Source organism: Lagopus leucura, unplaced genomic scaffold (assembly GCF_019238085.1).
Source record: "Lagopus leucura isolate 7727_CA_CO unplaced genomic scaffold, USGS_WTPT01 Super-Scaffold_100019, whole genome shotgun sequence".
Taxonomy (NCBI): domain Eukaryota; kingdom Metazoa; phylum Chordata; class Aves; order Galliformes; family Phasianidae; genus Lagopus; species Lagopus leucura.
In genome coordinates this window covers 1,165,043-1,181,468 of record NW_024962273.1, presented here as the reverse complement: position 1 = coordinate 1,181,468, position 16,426 = coordinate 1,165,043, and the positions used below count along the sequence as shown (strand labels likewise).

At 48.5% G+C, this 16,426-nt stretch overlaps 1 protein-coding gene across 5 annotated transcripts in view; it reads left to right on the top strand.

Annotated features, from left to right (window-relative positions):
• FMNL2 (formin like 2) overlaps positions 1–15,349 on the top strand; it is a 108,636-nt gene extending 93,287 nt beyond the window's left edge. The window contains exons 16-27 of one of the 5 annotated variants that reach the window (XM_042877927.1): positions 1,877–2,001; positions 2,452–2,654; positions 3,793–4,027; positions 4,769–4,837; positions 5,499–5,579; positions 5,937–6,066; positions 6,407–6,570; positions 7,198–7,299; positions 7,769–7,867; positions 8,782–8,905; positions 11,952–11,998; positions 13,340–15,349. In XM_042877927.1, the coding sequence (XP_042733861.1) occupies positions 1,877–2,001; positions 2,452–2,654; positions 3,793–4,027; positions 4,769–4,837; positions 5,499–5,579; positions 5,937–6,066; positions 6,407–6,570; positions 7,198–7,299; positions 7,769–7,867; positions 8,782–8,905; positions 11,952–11,998; positions 13,340–13,378 (1,418 nt within the window). In that variant the 3' untranslated portion in view covers positions 13,379–15,349. The other 4 variants (XM_042877925.1, XM_042877924.1, XM_042877923.1 and 1 more) reach the window with 4 other exon arrangements.
• The last annotated feature ends 1,077 nt before the right edge of the window (positions 15,350–16,426 follow it).

Sequence of the window (16,426 nt, the reverse complement as noted above, 5' to 3'; positions counted from 1 at the left end):
TGAAGATGTGTTTTTCATGGGAGTTGTAGCTTGGAAAAAAGTCTTTTATTTTGGGAATTACTTAGGATTAAACACATTCATTGTACACAGTGTAAAGCCATTTGGTTTAGATGAGCAGAAGTTGATGGTGTTCATGTCTTCCAGTTGGACAAATATATTTCTCAGAGTATTCAGACTTTCAGGCTGAATACTGTGTATGTTCCTTGTCACTCACAGACATTTGTTTTGAGCAAGTTCTCTAGCTGGGAATTTATTCTTTGCAGCATCCTTGCAAAAAGGAACATGACTTGGAATGTACACGGACACACAACTCGACTGTTGCTTTGGAAGTGGTGGGACAAAGCAAGAGTGGTGTTCTCAGCATTCACCTGGTTCTGGTGCACAAGAGGCTGTGCCCTGAAACTGCTGATCTGTCATGGCAAAAACGTGCAGCATCAGTAGGGGAAAGTAAAATAGTTATTTGCTCAAGTGCTTTGCGAGCTGGGAAAGTGTCTTGTGAGATCAAGGAGAAAATAATCCAGCATCTCTATGTAGCATTGAATAGATGCCCCTGCTATGGATGCAGGGTAGGCAGCAGTCAGGATTTCCTCGGAGCAAGCGCTGAATTGAGCTGAGTCAAACAAATTGTCCCCACCTTGGGGAGATGTGAACCTGCTGTGCGGTGCAGGGAGCCCAGAGCTGGGTGGGAGGGTCGGGACATGGGCATGATGCTGCTCAGCCTGCCTGGCTCTGCTCACAGGAAAGGGGCTCTTTTCTCCAGCACTGGAGATGAGGGGCTTCTGTTTCTTCTTTGCAGTTTGGGAAGAAATGGTTTCTTTACTAAAACTTTTGGAGTGCCACGTTCATCAATCACTGCAATGAAGATCCTGAATTTGCAGCAACTAGCAGCTACGTGTTTTCATCAGCATACAAAGAACTGAGCACTGAATTAACAGAAATGTTCATGTGCCCTCCAGATCTGTTAGGAATAGGAATGAAGTTGTTTTGCTTGCTCCTATGTTACTTTTTGTACTCCTTTCACTGATGAATGAGAGTAGTTTCTTTAGCTTCTCTATGTGGATTACTGAGACACGAATTCTGCATGACCTGAAAAGATGAAAGCCATTACTTAAAGTGTGCGAAAGCTTATGTGTGCTGCAACCCCCTGTTTTGGCTTTAAAAGGTAGCCCTGACCCCTCTGAAAGAGCACTGCCCCATTGCAGCAGTGGAACCTTGGGAAAGGAGCTTTTTTCCTTCTTGTCACCTGTTCTGGGTTGAATTTTGTGATGCATCTACTGCCAGTGACACATCCTCCACCTCAGTGGTGGAGGTGTGTCCTCAGTTGGCAGCTTTAGCTGTTGCTAAGGGCTGAGGCCACCATGCCTTCATTGATGTGGATGGTGCTGCTTGCTGTGCTGCTGTTAGCAGCTGGGTTTGGGCTGCACATGCTCAAGCAGCCCTACGCTGTGCGTGGCCATGCACCAGCTTGTGCCGAGGTGGGCTCTGCAGCCAGCAGGACAGGGTTAAATTTGGCTGCTCCATCAGTTTTCTTTAGTGTTTAAAAATAACATGGGCTTTTAAAGCAGCCCAGACAACACGGGGCAATAAAAGTAATAACACATTTCCTTTTGTGTAGTTTTCACAGCCTCTGGCGTTCAGTCCCATTCTGCAGGCGCTGGCCCTGAAGCAGCCAGAGGGTTGGATAAAAAAGCCTCTCTGCACTGCCTGCCTGTCAAGGCAGCAGGATCTTTTCAGGCTTCTCAGGGTCATCATTTAGCTATGGCCAGTTCTTCCTCCAGTGCTGGAATGCCAGCTCTATAGAGATCACGGTCTAGGCACATGGGGTGTTTTTCAGCTGCTGGGGAGTTGATCATTTCCTTTCCTCTGGTGTCTTTAGCTGTGAAAATCAAGAAGCCAATCAAGACCAAGTTCCGCATGCCGGTGTTCAACTGGGTGGCCCTCAAACCCAACCAGATCAACGGGACGGTCTTCAACGAAATAGACGACGAGAGGATCCTGGAGGTACGAGCAGTGCTGGCTGCCTTCCGCTCCCCCTGTCTGTCCACAGCTCAGTATTGGCCCTTGCAGAGATGGACTGTGGCCAACAGCTAGGGGTAGGGCTGGTGTGTGGCATCGTACCAGGGAAAGAGGCCTAAAGCAGCCCAGAGCAGGGCTGAGCACTCAGGTGCTGTGTGGTCCCTGTGCTATGAGGTAGATGCATGTGGCTGGATGAAGTGTGAGTGCTAACGTGAATGTTTGCCTGAACTTCTGAACACACAAAGGGGCTGGAGGCCAAATTTCCTGATTACTGACTCAGGAGCTCTTGTTTACTACACTGTGCAACCCCTGGCTGAAGTTCTCTGCTGCAGCCACAGCAGCCACAGGGTCTTACTGCAGTTCTGGTATGATGCTGGGCAGTGTGGGATATAATACTTGCTGTGGGAAGGATAAATCACTTTCTTTCCTTTTTAGGATTTAAATGTGGATGAATTTGAAGAAATATTCAAAACAAAAGCCCAAGGTCCGGCCATTGATCTTACATCAAGCAAGCAAAAAATAACTCAGAAAGGGTCGAACAAAGTCACATTATTGGATGCAAACAGGGCCAAGAATCTTGCCATCACTTTAAGGAAAGCTGGAAAGACAGCGGATGAAATATGCAAAGCTATTCACGTGTAAGTAAAACACTTGTCAGCAAAGAAATCATATTCAGGATTTACTGTGGTTTTTGGTAAGTGGAATGGCTTTGAATTGGCAGTTGATGTAAATGTTTTTGCATCTGGAAAAAATCCATCAGTAAGGATGGAACCAATCTGAATTCCCACAAATCGGATTCCCTTGTACTACAGTATGTTAACTTGCAGTTTTGTGTTGCTCTATCACTATACGGGCTTAACAAATTAACACATATTTTATTAAATAAGCTAATTCATGTTCATCCACAGTATGTCATTGCATACTGAATTTCTCATTTGATGTACATGGTATTTTTTGTTCTAATGAACACTACAGAGGCAGAGTATCAACCATTGCAGCTTGCTCCACAAAGCACAAGTTGAGTCCAAGTGCACTGGAAGCATTTTGCATGCAGTGAGGTTTATGTAATCGCCCCACGCAGTGCCAGACCCAAATGTGATACAGGTGTGTCCAAGCATAACTGCAGCATAGGATCCTACCATGCCCCATCCTGCAGGGTATGGACCCAACCTTCCAGCTCCAGCCCTCCAGCTGTGCCAGCTCCTTCTTTGGAAACAGAATCAAGGTGCCAAGCAGCATTCACACCAGCACTTATGTCCGTGCTGTCTCTGCGCAGTAAGCAGGTTAACATCTTTATGTGCAGACAGCTTCATGGGCAGGATTGTGCTCACAGCTGTGGGACACCCCCAGGGATGGTGGCCCCCCACTCCCTGAGCAGCCTGTGCCAGTGCCTGACTGCTCTTTGGAGAGGGAATCGTTCCTCTTATCCAAACTGAGCCTCCCCTGGCACAACATCACTCTCATGTGACTCTAGTGATAGGACTAGAGGCAATGACCTCAAGTTGCACCAGGTGAGATTCAGTTTGGACATTAGGAAATACTTCTCGAAGAGAATAGTTGGACACTGAAATGGGGTGCTCAGGGAGGTAATGGAGTCAGTCCCTGGAGGTGTTCAAGAAACGTTTCGGTATTGTGCTGAGGGACATGGTTTAGTGGGAAATACTGGTGATATGTGAATGGTTGGAGTGGATGATCTTGGAGGTCTTTTCCAACCTTAGTGATTCTATGATTCTATGATTCTAACATGAAGCCATCACCTCTCATCCTGTCGCGTAGGTTTGACCTGAAAACGCTGCCAGTGGATTTTGTTGAGTGCCTCATGAGGTTCCTGCCCACCGAGAACGAGGTGAAGGTGCTGCGGCTCTACGAGCGGGAGAGGAAACCCATTGAGAACCTGTCTGATGAAGATCGGTTCATGATGCAGTTCAGCAAGATTGAGAGGCTGATGCAGAAGATGACCATCATGGCATTCATAGGCAACTTTGCTGAAAGCATCCAGATGCTCACCCCGGTGAGTGGGAGACAGCCCTGGAGATGTGCTAGTCATGGGGAAATGACCTGGGGGTGTCTGGGTGTGGGACACTATTTCCACATGGGTGGGAAATGTGGGAGCTGCTCTCTGTGGTGCAAGTCAGGCTTGCAGGGCACAGTGCAGCCAGGTGCTGACGTGGGGCTGCCAGTGCAGGTTGTAGAGATCTTAATTTTCCTTACACAGTGATGGTTTGAGTGTCATGGAGTCATTCTGAGTTCTCACAGAGGCAGAATGAGAAACAACTGCATGAATGAAGAAGTGCTTTTCTAGGTATATTCTCATCTAACAGTGACTCAGAGATCCCAGGCACTGTTTCTGTGGCTGCTTGTACCCTGCACTGCTCCACATCATCCCATTTCTTTACCCTGTAGAAGTTTAAAACCAGTTTCAATGAAAATCTACTTGTCTGTGCCATCACAGAAAATTACTTTCAGTGCTGGTCTGAGGGCTCTTTGAAGTATGTCCCATGCATCTTTCACAGTCATAAGGACTGAAATATAAATAGTTTTCCTCAACCACATCTGAGTGTTAGAAATCTGCAGTGCAAATTAATTTTTTGAAATCCTGACATGCCAGGGCAGGGTAGCATTCATGCTGGGACGCACAGAATTGATTGAAAACGTTGCTGGTTTTTTGTTTTCCTTAGAGTGGAAGTGTTTTGAATTTAATTTTACTTTCAGGTTGTGCATTAACCAAAATTCTTCCTGTGTTTACTTGCAGCAACTTCACGCCATTATAGCTGCATCTGTCTCCATAAAGTCGTCTCAGAAGCTTAAGAAAATACTGGAGGTATGTCTGACTTTGGCTGTGCTCAACCACTCACCACTGCATCCCCTTATGTGTACTGAAAGTGCACGTGGATGCTGGCGTACAGACTCTCAGAGGTTTCATAGAATCATAGAATCATAGAATCACCAAGGTTGGAAAAGACCTGAAAGATCACCCAGTCCAACCGTTCACCTATTCCCAATAGCTCCTACTAAACCATGTCCCTCAACACAACATCCAGCCTTTCCTTGAACACCCCCAGGGTCGGTGACTCCACCACCTCCCTGGGCATCCATTCCAGTGCCTGACCACCCTTTCTGAAAAGTAATACTTCCTCATGTCCAGCCTGAATCTCCTCTGCCGTAGCTTGAAACCATTCCCCCTGGTCCTATCACTAATGACACGAGAGAAGAGGCCGACCCCCAGCTCACTACAACCTCCCTTCAGGAAGTTATAGAGAGCAATAAGGTCTCCCCTGAGCCTCCTCTTCTCCAGGCTGAACATTCCCAGCTCCCTCAGCCTCTCCTCATATGGCCTGTGTTCCAGACCCCTCACCAGCTTTGTTGCCCTCCTTTGAACACGTTCCAGGGCCTCAATATCTTTCTTGCAGTGAGGGGCAAAGTGAGGTTTCATTGTGCATTTGCCCTGAAAATTCCCTCTCTGCTCTGTTTTGCTCTGGCAGATAATCCTGGCTCTCGGTAACTACATGAACAGCAGTAAGCGAGGAGCGGTGTATGGATTTAAGCTTCAGAGTCTAGACCTGGTGAGTAAACCAGAGGCAACGAGGGGACATGAGCTGAAATGCATCCTTTTAAATGGAGAGTGGCTGCTCGGCGCTCATCAGTCCCCAGCCAATAAAGGCAGAGGCAGCAGAGCATAGCGGTCAGGGGAGGCTCTTCCCTGCACCCCCTCTGAGATGACCCTTACCAGCATTTTGGTGGCCCCTCACAAGGAGGCCACAAATCCTCAGACCGCTGTGGAAATCCACCCACTTGTGTGGGCCTTTACAGCCGTCTCTGTCAGATGGAGAAACAGTCGGGAAAACAAACACCCTTTCAGTCGCTTTGTTTGGTGTCTGCTGCACCTTAACCCAGCAATCTTGTTGCTTTTTTCTCCTCAGCTCTTAGAAACAAAGTCAACAGACCGAAAACAAACCCTGTTGCACTATATTTCTAATGTCGTCAAGGAGAAGTACCAGCACGTATCCCTCTTTTACAATGAACTTCATTACGTGGAGAAGGCTGCTGCAGGTACTGTAACCATGGCCATGCCCTTAGTGCACCTGCTGGGCTCTCAGTGCTTTCCCACTTGGACCATTCTAAGAATAAAACCAGGTGGTTTCAGTGTTATCTACCAGTGTGGTAGCAGAGCCAATTTAGGGAGGGCCCTTAGTGCCAGCAGGTTGCCTGGCCTAGCACGCACAGCAGGGATTGGTGCTGTTAGCATCACAGCAGTGACCTCCCCTGCTTGGTGAGGGGCAGTGGCAGCCACTGCTGTGGTTGGGGGCACTTTGTAGCTGGGAGCTGGTCATGCTGTGGGTTGGGTGCTTGCACAGCAGGAGCGATTCAGCAGTTTTGTTTTGTTTCCTAGTGTCTCTAGAAAACGTCCTCTTGGATGTGAAGGAGCTCCAGAGAGGCCTGGATCTGACGAAGCGTGAGTACACCATGCATGACCACAACACGATGCTGAAGGAGTTCATTCAGAACAATGAAGGAAAGCTGAAGAAACTGCAGGATGATGCCAAAATTGCCCAGGTATTTCTTAATTCTTGGGGTGTGAATGACTTGGAGAAGCAGAGCACTCTGTGTTTTCTGCTGACACTGAGTTACTCTGCAGTGGGGTTTGAGTGAAGAGGCACAGAGTCTCCATGGCTCTCCTTTGTTCTGACGTGAATGTATAAAATGTGCATTACTTGTGAAATGAGGAATTATTAGTCTGTCATGGTGCATAAAAGTTTTTCCCATGATGCTGCCCTCATGCATTCTTACCATTCGTTTTTTCTCTTTTGTGGTGAGGCCACCCTTAGGTTATTTGCTTGTGCTGCTGTTTTTCCTAGCAGTTCTTCTAGCTGCAGATACGACTTACTTCCATGAGCTTGGTGACAGCTCTGCACACGTTCTTGACAAACTCTGGTTCAAGCTCTCCTACTCACTTCTGAGACAGGCTTTAGCCACGAATGAGTAGCAACATGTCACAGCAAGTGCTTGCTTTTATATACACTGCAGGGAGGAGGAGGTGCAGTTCTGTGTTTGCTCCTGTCCCCATGCTGAGTGTAGGTGTGCTCATGCCAGCCAGGGATTCCAACTCAGAGGAAATGTCAACCCCTTACACCAAGTTCTGATATGCTGGTGAACATATCTTGAAGTGTGTGCTTTTTGTAGGATGCCTTTGATGATGCTGTGAAGTATTTTGGGGAGAATCCGAAGACAACACCTCCCTCAGTTTTCTTCCCAGTGTTTGTCCGATTTGTGAAGGCCTATAAGGTAAGCAGGAGCATCGTCCCCTTCTCTTCTGTCGTTCTCAGCATGGTTTGCCATCTGTTGTCTCAAGGTTCCCAACAGCACAGCTTGTAGCTCCCCCTAGCTTCGATGCAATGCGAGCACAGCAGCACCAGCCCAGGGCTGCACCAATAGTTGGTTTGGGATTATTTTCAGGGCTGAAAGGCAGCACCGCTGTCTGAAATGCCAGAGGAGTCCTCAGAAACAACGTCTGTGAGATTAAAGTTCTCACCTTCAACCCTGACCCTTTGGGATCAGGGTCAGGGGCTTTGTGTGACCTGGGAGTCTCTCCCTGCCCACTAATTTCAGACTTTGCTTAGCTGAATTGCTGCACCCTCAGTTTGCCTCCTTGGAAAATGCAGTTCATTTGTAACATTCAGGTTCCTTGTAGTGATTTGAAAATGTAACTTTTTGGGTCTTTTTATGTATGTTTGTGTGTGTGTGTGATAAATAGCAAGCAGAAGAAGAGAACGAACTGAGAAAAAAGCAGGAACAGGCCTTAATGGAAAAACTTATGGAACAGGAAGCGATGATGGAGCAACAGGACCAAAAGGTATGGAGCAGACAGGTCTTACAGGTGGGGTGCATTCACCTGTTTTTCTTCACAGCTCAGAACCTGCAGCTCTGTGCAGTGCTTGAGTTGCCCAGACTTAGAAGAAATGACCCAGACCCAGAAATGTGGTCTCTGAAAGTTTTCTCGTTTTGTGGGGAAAGCTGAAATTGACTGAAAGAATCCAAGTGTGTACTAATTCTACTTCAAAGCTTGCAAAATTCAGAAAGCCAAACAGACAAAAAGTCATCTAGCCCGTGTTGCTGTTGGCCACACTTTTTTCCTGCTTTGGCATTTCACTGTTTTAAAAATCCCCTCTGTATTCATTGTGCAGAGCCCCCCGTTGCTTGCAGGGATCTCCAGATCTTTCCCTGTTTGAGCATCCCAGCAGGAGTCTGCCCTGCGTTACCACTTGATAGGAATTTTCTGACCTTTTCTTTGTTTTATTTTTTTCCCTAAATGAATGCTTTAGATGTGCTGGAGCATTTCCACAGCTCCAATGGCCCTTGTGTTTGCTGAAGCTGCTTCATGCAACTCTCATGCCTCACAGGTGCCCTTAATCCCAGCCAGGCATTTTCTGTTGGGTGGAAAGCTTGTTCTCCTCCTTCACTTAATGCTGCTTGGAGGAGAAGGCTTGGAGTCTCGTTCCAAGTGAGGAGAAGGTTTAGGATGGAACTGCAAACCTAAGAAAGAGAAACAGCTTGGCAGCCAGGCCAAGTTAGCTTGTAACTCTGGCTGTCACCCCCAGCTCCTGAGCTCGCCATGCTCACGTCTTTCCCTGGGCTTGCAAAACTGGGCAGAAAGGTGGCAGTTACTGGTGTTCATTGCTGCAGGTGGGATCACCTGGTCTTTCAGACAGAGGAACTGGAGCAAAGATCCTTACAAATCCTTACAAATCCTCTCTTCTTTGCTTTCAGTCTCCTTCTCATAAAACAAAGAGGCAGCAGCAGGAGCTAATTGCAGAGCTCAGGAGGCGGCAGGTCAAGGATAACAGGCATGTGTACGAAGGGAAGGATGGTGCTATTGAAGATATTATAACAGGTAAAGCCCTTTTGTTCCATAATCTCAGAGGCCCTTTCACCAAGGTTAAAAATGCGTATCTGCCTAATAGCTATTGTACGTGCATTATGTGATTCTTGTAGAGCTGCTGGAGCACAGCTTAGGAGATTGTTTACATGACGTGAATCAGTGATAGAAGGTTTTGCTAAGGGAGCAGACAAAGCCCAGTAACCTGCTTTTGCGTGTTCACTGTTGGTGCTGCCCATGTTTGTCACAAGCACAGACTTGGGGCACGTGCTGTTTCTGACCTCTTCTCTTTCAGCATGTTGGGACACACTTGGTCTCTGATCTCTAGAGTAAGCAGCTCAGATCTCAGCTGATATTCAGTGGGGATATGCATGCTGTGCAGATCTTTCCCAGAAATCTTTACTTTCCCGTAACTGGAATGAATGACAGATGTTTAACATTATTAAGAGCCTGCATTTTCATTAAAATGGACTAGCAGTAATTGCACCACATTATTGCACACTTACAGGAAATCGTTTAGTCAAACCTGAATGATGGATGGCCCTGAGCAGCTTCTGGTTTTACTGCTTTTCAGTTTGGCAGAAGTCTGCCCTGATCACCACTGGGCTGCAGAGGGGGACAGAACCCACCATCAGTGCTAGGGAAGCGGGGACGTTGTGAGCTGCTAGAGCTCCTCTGAGTCGTGCTGTGCTCAGCAGTCTGTGCCACTGCTCTTGTTGCAGTGCTGGGATTTTAGTGCACTTCTTCACCTGTGGTGTGGAAGGATCAAGACTGTAACACTTTGATGGCTTTACAGCAGTTGAATTCTGTTGCACAGAAAGTCAGCAAAACAATCTTTGGGTGAGACGGCCTTGACTGCTTCTCCCAGATGTTTGTCATATTGCTTCCTCCCTCTGGGAGGAAGAGGAGAGCTGCTTTACCTCTCAGTGAGGAATTTTTGCCCAGCTACATGAGAGGGTTGGAATGCTCTTAGTGAAGCTTTCACAACTCTTTCTAACGTTTGATTAAGAGATTCCTATGATAATATTCTCCATGTAAGAGGCAGACTTGCTGTAATACCCAATCACTTCTGCTTCTACATCTCCTTTGGACTCCTGGAAGCTGGTGTAGTTGGCAAAGTGTCTCTGCTGCTCAGTGGGAGAAACAGATGGTGCAAATGATGCCAGCCTGCGTGCAGCCCCATGCCAGCATGCCAGGCTCAGCCAACCTGACCATCCCCTGTGGTGCCCAGCCCTTCCAGCTATGGGGTGCCCCGGGGCCCTGGGCCGTGCAGTGACACATGAGGCACAGAATGTCAGGTTGAACTGAGGTCACTTGGCTGCAGCCTGTGACAGCTCGTGCAGTGGCGTGGAAATAATCAGAGGTGTCACTTGATGCTGGCTTAGTGCCTCATCAGGTGCACGGGGAAGCCCTGCTGGCTGGGACAGGATGGGATGCGGTCTGAAGCTACGCTCTTCCGGAGTCGTAGCCTTTACCTTTAGCAACAGTCTTTCAAAACCAGAGACAGATACGCAGTGACTTAAAACTGCCTCCTTACCAAATCCTCCTGCGCTGCGGTGTCATGGGCTGGTTGGAACGTGCAATCCTGTACCTGGTTGTCCTTAACCACGCGCTAACCGTGTACTAATGCCATCTATCTGTGCTTCTCACTGCTCTGTTTGTTTGGCTGTTATTCCCATGCAGTGCTGAAGACTGTGCCCTTTACAGCTCGAACCGCCAAGCGGGGCTCTCGGTTTTTCTGCGAACCTGTTCTCACTGAGGAATTCCATTACTAAACTATTCCTCTTTCACATCTGATGCTCTTAGACAAAAAAAGGTTGCTGTAGATTTTTTGACACTTCTCCATTTGTATGGACCTCAGCCAGGATCATGTGAATGTTGAGTGTATAGCAATGTCCGGCGTCCGCCTGAAGTCGTATCGATGTCACCTTCATTGCATGTGTTGTGTTTCAGTAACGTTTTATTTCATCCCATTCAATCTGTGTTGGATGCTTTTGGCCATCCTCACATTTCAGAGGCATTGCTAACCCTGGTGACAAGTGCCATAGAACAGCAAGTGGGGGAAGTCACAGTGGATTCGGTGCTGGCTCCATAGGATGGACAAGGCTCAGGCCAAACACAGTCGTACTGTGACAGTTCACTTGGCTTTTCTATGTCATCTCTGCTGGCTGCAGATCTTTCTCTGCATGCAAATGTACCTGAGTAGTCTGCATGTAATAACTGAGCTGTAAGCTAGGGGGAACTGTGCATGGCTTTGGTGGGACCTCCTTGGGCTTTGCTTTACTGGTCTGGAAGGGTTATCTGTGGTAATGTGTCCCCTGTGCGAGGAGCATCGTTTCGGCCTTTCTAACCCTTGCCTGCATGTTTGCATGTCAGACACAGAATGGAGTACATCTTCTCTCATTTGTTCACATCCACGTCTAACTTTTTCAGTTCCATGCCAACTTCTATCAAACTAAAATTGGTAATGTTAGCTGAGCATTAACCAATTCTCACGGAGGCCGGCACGGTGCCGTGGGCTTTGTAACAGCGTGGGGTGAGAGCTGGGCTGGGTGGGAGGCAGCAGGGCTGGGATGCGCCAGCCCACAGCTTTGGGCACGGGGCAGAGCTTGGCATGGAACTGAGCACCATAATCCTGTGGTGTGCAGTGTCAGGAGGGTGTGCTTAACCCTGCATGTCTCTTAACACTGTTGTCTTGAATTAAGGACGGATGGCTTAAGAAGACAACAGTGTTCACTTGGCAATATGTATTTTTATGAATGCTTCTAATAAAATTGCAAACTGTAATCAGCTCAACAGTTATTTGCTCTTTCAAGTTAATTGCTATATTATCTTCCTGGAGCCAATCTTCAAAGCAGCTTGGAATTTGGTTAGCAAGAGGGAAGGGTGGCCCTCGTGTCCTTTCCTCTCCTCCTCTAACCTCTCATGGCCTCGGCCTCACCCCTCCTCTCGCTCTGCTGGCTAACATGCCTGCCATTTTTGAACGCTCAGTTGACTTGCTCTCCATTTCCCATCCCATTTTTTACTTAACCATCATTTTTTTTTTTTTTTTTCTGTTTAGCCCTAAAGAAGAATAATATCACTAAATTTCCAAATGTTCACTCGAGGGTAAGGATTTCTTCTAGCACATCGGTGGTGGAGGATACACAGAGCTGGCAAGCATCACTTTTTACTTAGCTTCCTCCTCTCTCTGTATGCCTGAAGCCTGGCAGCAGCTGTGGCTAAGCATAGTGCTGGTGAGGGCCTGAAGGCAGCGGACATTCAGCCCATTGGTTCCCACCTCTGTGTGGCAGGGGGTTGCTGAGCCTGCTGGCTGGTCGCCACCTTCCTGCTCTCTCGATTTTGGCCCTTTCTCTTCCAAGTTGAGCCCGAGGTAGGCAGCCTTGTCCCAGGTTGTTACAGCCCGTAAATCCCTGGCTGTAGCACCCAGCTCCTGCTGCCTGTGCTCCGCAGGTGTGCGGTGCTGCGGCCGTGCATGGGGCACCAGTGAAGGCTGGGAGCACAGGGCAGCATGGGTGGCTTCTGCTGTGCTGAGAGCTGAGGAGTTGGGAAGTGGGGCTTTAGAGTGAGCTGTAAGTCAGCCAGGGAGTGCACGGGAGGGTTTCCCCAACGAAGCACCCATTTTTTTTCTCCCAGGAAAAAAAAAAATCTACCTCAGTTATGTGTAAGGTGCACCAAGCATGCTGTGTAGCTCATCTCCATAGCACAAGAAGCCAAGCAGTCACCTGTCCTCACCACGCTCTTAACACGGGCTTTGTTAAACCCCCACTGCCGGCTTTCTCCATTGTTGGCTCCATCGCATGCTCAGTACTGCCCTCCTCTCCCCTCCCAGCCCCAGCAGCAGCCCAGCCCTGCACCCCTTGGGTGGCAGCTGTGGCTGCAGGCTTGCAGGCTGGGCGCAGGGGGATGCCTGCTTTTTCTCAGGGCACCTTCTGATAGTCGAATGGGCAGATGGGCCATGTAAATGCATGCCTGTTTTGGTGAGCACTTACCCCGTTGTGTCATGTGTTTCACATTCACTGTGTTCCATCCTGCATCAGAGAACTCATTCAGTGCAGGGCGCTGAGGCCCTGGCACTGCTGCCCGGTGCTGTGTGGTGCCCGAGGCCGTGGGGTGGAATTGGGCGATCTGTAAGGTCCCTTCTGACCCCATTCCCCAGTTCCATGTCTCTCACCTCAGGGATTTAGAGGCTGCTCAAACAGTGTTAGTGAATACGAGCTGCCCAGGGGTGGGCAGACACCCAGCCCAGCAGCGCTGCTCCGTTAGTGCCCCCGGCACTCGGGGCGCACACCAGCACCGCCTGCTGCTCGGTGTGTTGCCATGGGGCCCATCAGCTGTTCTGCTAGGACCCACTCCCTCCTCCCGTTGCTACCCAAGCTGCTTTGACTGGCTTCCAGCAGGCCCGATCCCTGCAGTGCACGCTGACCGGGGCCGCTTTCCTCCCTGCAGATCTTCGAAACCAGCCGTACCGCCGGGCCGACGCGCTGAGGAGGAGCGTGAGGCGGCGCTTCGACGACCAGACCCTGCGCTCTGCCAACGGCACTGAGATCACCATGTGAGCTGAGTCCTCCGCAGGGCCGGGCTGCCAGCGGTGCCCCTCCCTGACCGCCTTGGGAACAGTATGGTTACCCCTAAAGGGCTCAGACACCTAGAAATGCATAGGAACGTCAGCGATGGGCTCTCCGCTCAGCCGTAGCTAACAAGTGCCTAAAATGGAAGTACCTGCTCAAATTAATCGAAGCAATAGGACTTGATTTGATTGGGTATCTTTTGACACCAATACGTTATTCAGTATTTTTAACCAAAAAGTAAAGTATGTGTTGTTTTTGGGTGTTTTAGTTGGGTTTGATTATGTGAAAACTTAGCGATCGGTCTTCTGTTGGCCGGACCTGGATCCCGACTGGTTGGAAAGAGGTAACTCTGGATGTGCTCTGCTGCTGGGCTTCTACATGCATTCCTGTCCTTGGCCAAGGGCTGACCTTGGCTTCAGCTGCACTTACTGGCTTTTTTTCTTTTAAAAAGAAACAGAACATTTAAGGGCTTTCTGTATCTAGTAGGGAAATAGCAACAAGAAGAGCTCCGTACCTCGTTCCGCCGTACAGACTCCATGCGCCGTAGCTGGACGTGGTAATGTAATTCTGTGGTGAGATCTGTGGGCAGTGAACCCTGTGTTTGCTGTAAGGTTCTGGGTTTGGTGGTGTGCAGTGCGGGGCTGAGGCACGAGGGGTACGGGGGAAGCGGTGCATTGCAAGTGCGCAGCGTGCGAATGGCAGAGAACGCATTGCCTGCTCTTCAGTTGGAGGCACTTTCATCTAACAGTGTATTTATTAATTAGCACTAAGGTATTAACATCTCAGTAATCAGTATTAGGGTTCCGAGGACCATTACAGCTCAGTAGTAGCACAGAGATCTCATTAGTGCCCCGTACGGCCGCGGTTCCGGCTGCGCTGTGACCCCACAGCTCCCTCTGACAATCCAGCTCCAGTTAAGCCTCAGGGCTCACGTGTCCATCAGCTGCCCTGCAAGGTTTGGTGTCACATTCCGAAAGCTTCCCCAGGGAGGAGCAGCGCCCTCTGCACCCCACAGAGCCTGCAGCGCCGCCTGGAGCCGGCGGTTGTCCGGCCCAGAGGAGGAGTGGGACTGCAGCTCTGTTTGTGCTTCCCGAGCTCGTTGTGCTCACAGCTTCCCCTCCTGGCATCGCCGCATCAATATGTTAATTGTAAAATTTATTGTATAGTATTTAACCACTGAATTTCTTTTCTTTTATGTTGTGCTTACGTGAACCACTGGTGAAGGTCCCATTTTTCTTGGATAATGTGTAGTTATATGATAATCTGTTTTTAAATGTACAGATATTTTGCTACAAAATTGGTGCCGTTTTTTTTTTATGGTTTTTACACTTCTTTCACTCCCACTTTAGCCTCTGGGTAATATTGTAAATATTGTTTAAAAAAAAAAAAAAAAAAAAAAAGCATCATCCTGTGCTATACAATCCGAATGTTATTTTAACTTATAGTTTTTGTTTTTATATTTAACTAAATGGACAGCTGGGGGCTCAGTTACCGCATTGACCTCTGCTCACCCATTTCCAGAGCGTTTCCTTTATCAGCAGCCACCCCTGCACTCACAGCACCGTGTGCTGAAGGGAACATGCCACTGCCTCCCTGCACTGGGAGAGCATTCAGTCGGGCCAGCAGTTTGGTACAGTGGTGGTCAGAGGGCTCACAGCTCCACTGCCTCATTCCTGTGCTCAAAGGTATTTTGTTGTTTTGGTTTTGTTTTTAAATTTAAGACAAAAATGATCATTCAACTGGAATGGAACGCTGGCATGTTCTCTTTCATATTTTTCTAGTCATAGATCTGCTTCTTAGCAATATTAGAAGTGTTTTATAAAAGCAGTTCATGTTACTTTCCTGGTCTGTCCCTGGCATAAGAGCAAATAAACTATTTACACTACTACACTGTAATCCCTCCCTTCCTTCTTTTTTAAGTGACTTCTACAGCGTTTTCTTGCCCTCTGATGGGGCCGTGCCCCATTGCCCAGCATTGCCATGGACAGAGAGGCTCCAGCCCTGCAGCAGCCCTGCAGTGCAGCTCAGCCAGGGCAGGAGCCCCACTGTGCCCCCAGCAGCAGTTCTGCAGTCAGTGCTTCATGCACAGAGATGCACTGGTGAGTATTTCCCCCTAAACGTGCAAAAAACATCAGTAGAGTATTGAAGTCCTAAACTTACAGAAACCAGTGCTATACCTGAGCTGTAATTGATAGGAGGGTCTAACAGCACAACCAGGGAGGGTGACTTACCAGCAGCTGTCTGTCTGTCCATCTGTACGTATTCCAGTCTTTCCACCCATCCATGCTTCTGTATGTCCATCCATCAGCCTGTCTTTTGATCAGTCTGTCCCTCTGTTCTTCTGTGTTTCCGTCCATCTTTTCATCCCTGTCTGTCCCTCCATCCATCCACCTGCCTTTGTTCCTTTTTGTCTTAACATCTGTCCTTCCACATATCTGCATATCCGTCTGTCTGTCCATCTGTCTTCCATCTTCCTGTCCCTTGGAAGGCAGAAAGAGGGACAGAAAGATGGAGGGACAGACAGAAAAAGAGAGAAGGACAGAGGGATGGACGGGTGAAGAAGAGACAAATAATGATGGACATACAAAGGACATGACAGAAAGGCAGACAGATGGACAGGGAGATAGACAACAGCCAAACCACCCCCCCCCCCCCCCCCCCAGGTGCTTTCTCACAGCCTTTGAATTAAATTCTGCTTCTCCTGCATTGGTTGGTGTTGTCTTATTTGAAAGTGCCAGAGCTGATTAAAAAGTAGGGAAAAAACCCCCTGGAAGACCCCACACCTGAACAACAGGAACCCCCAGGAACACCTTGATTTTATTAAACATGAAAGTAAAGGTAAACCTTTCCAGAGGAGCATTTGCTCAGCGACACGGAACGCACTGAAACCAAAAGCTAAAGCTGGACTTGGGAGTATTTTCCTGTAAGCAGAGGTGGCTTGAATCCAGAAATCATTGACAGGAAA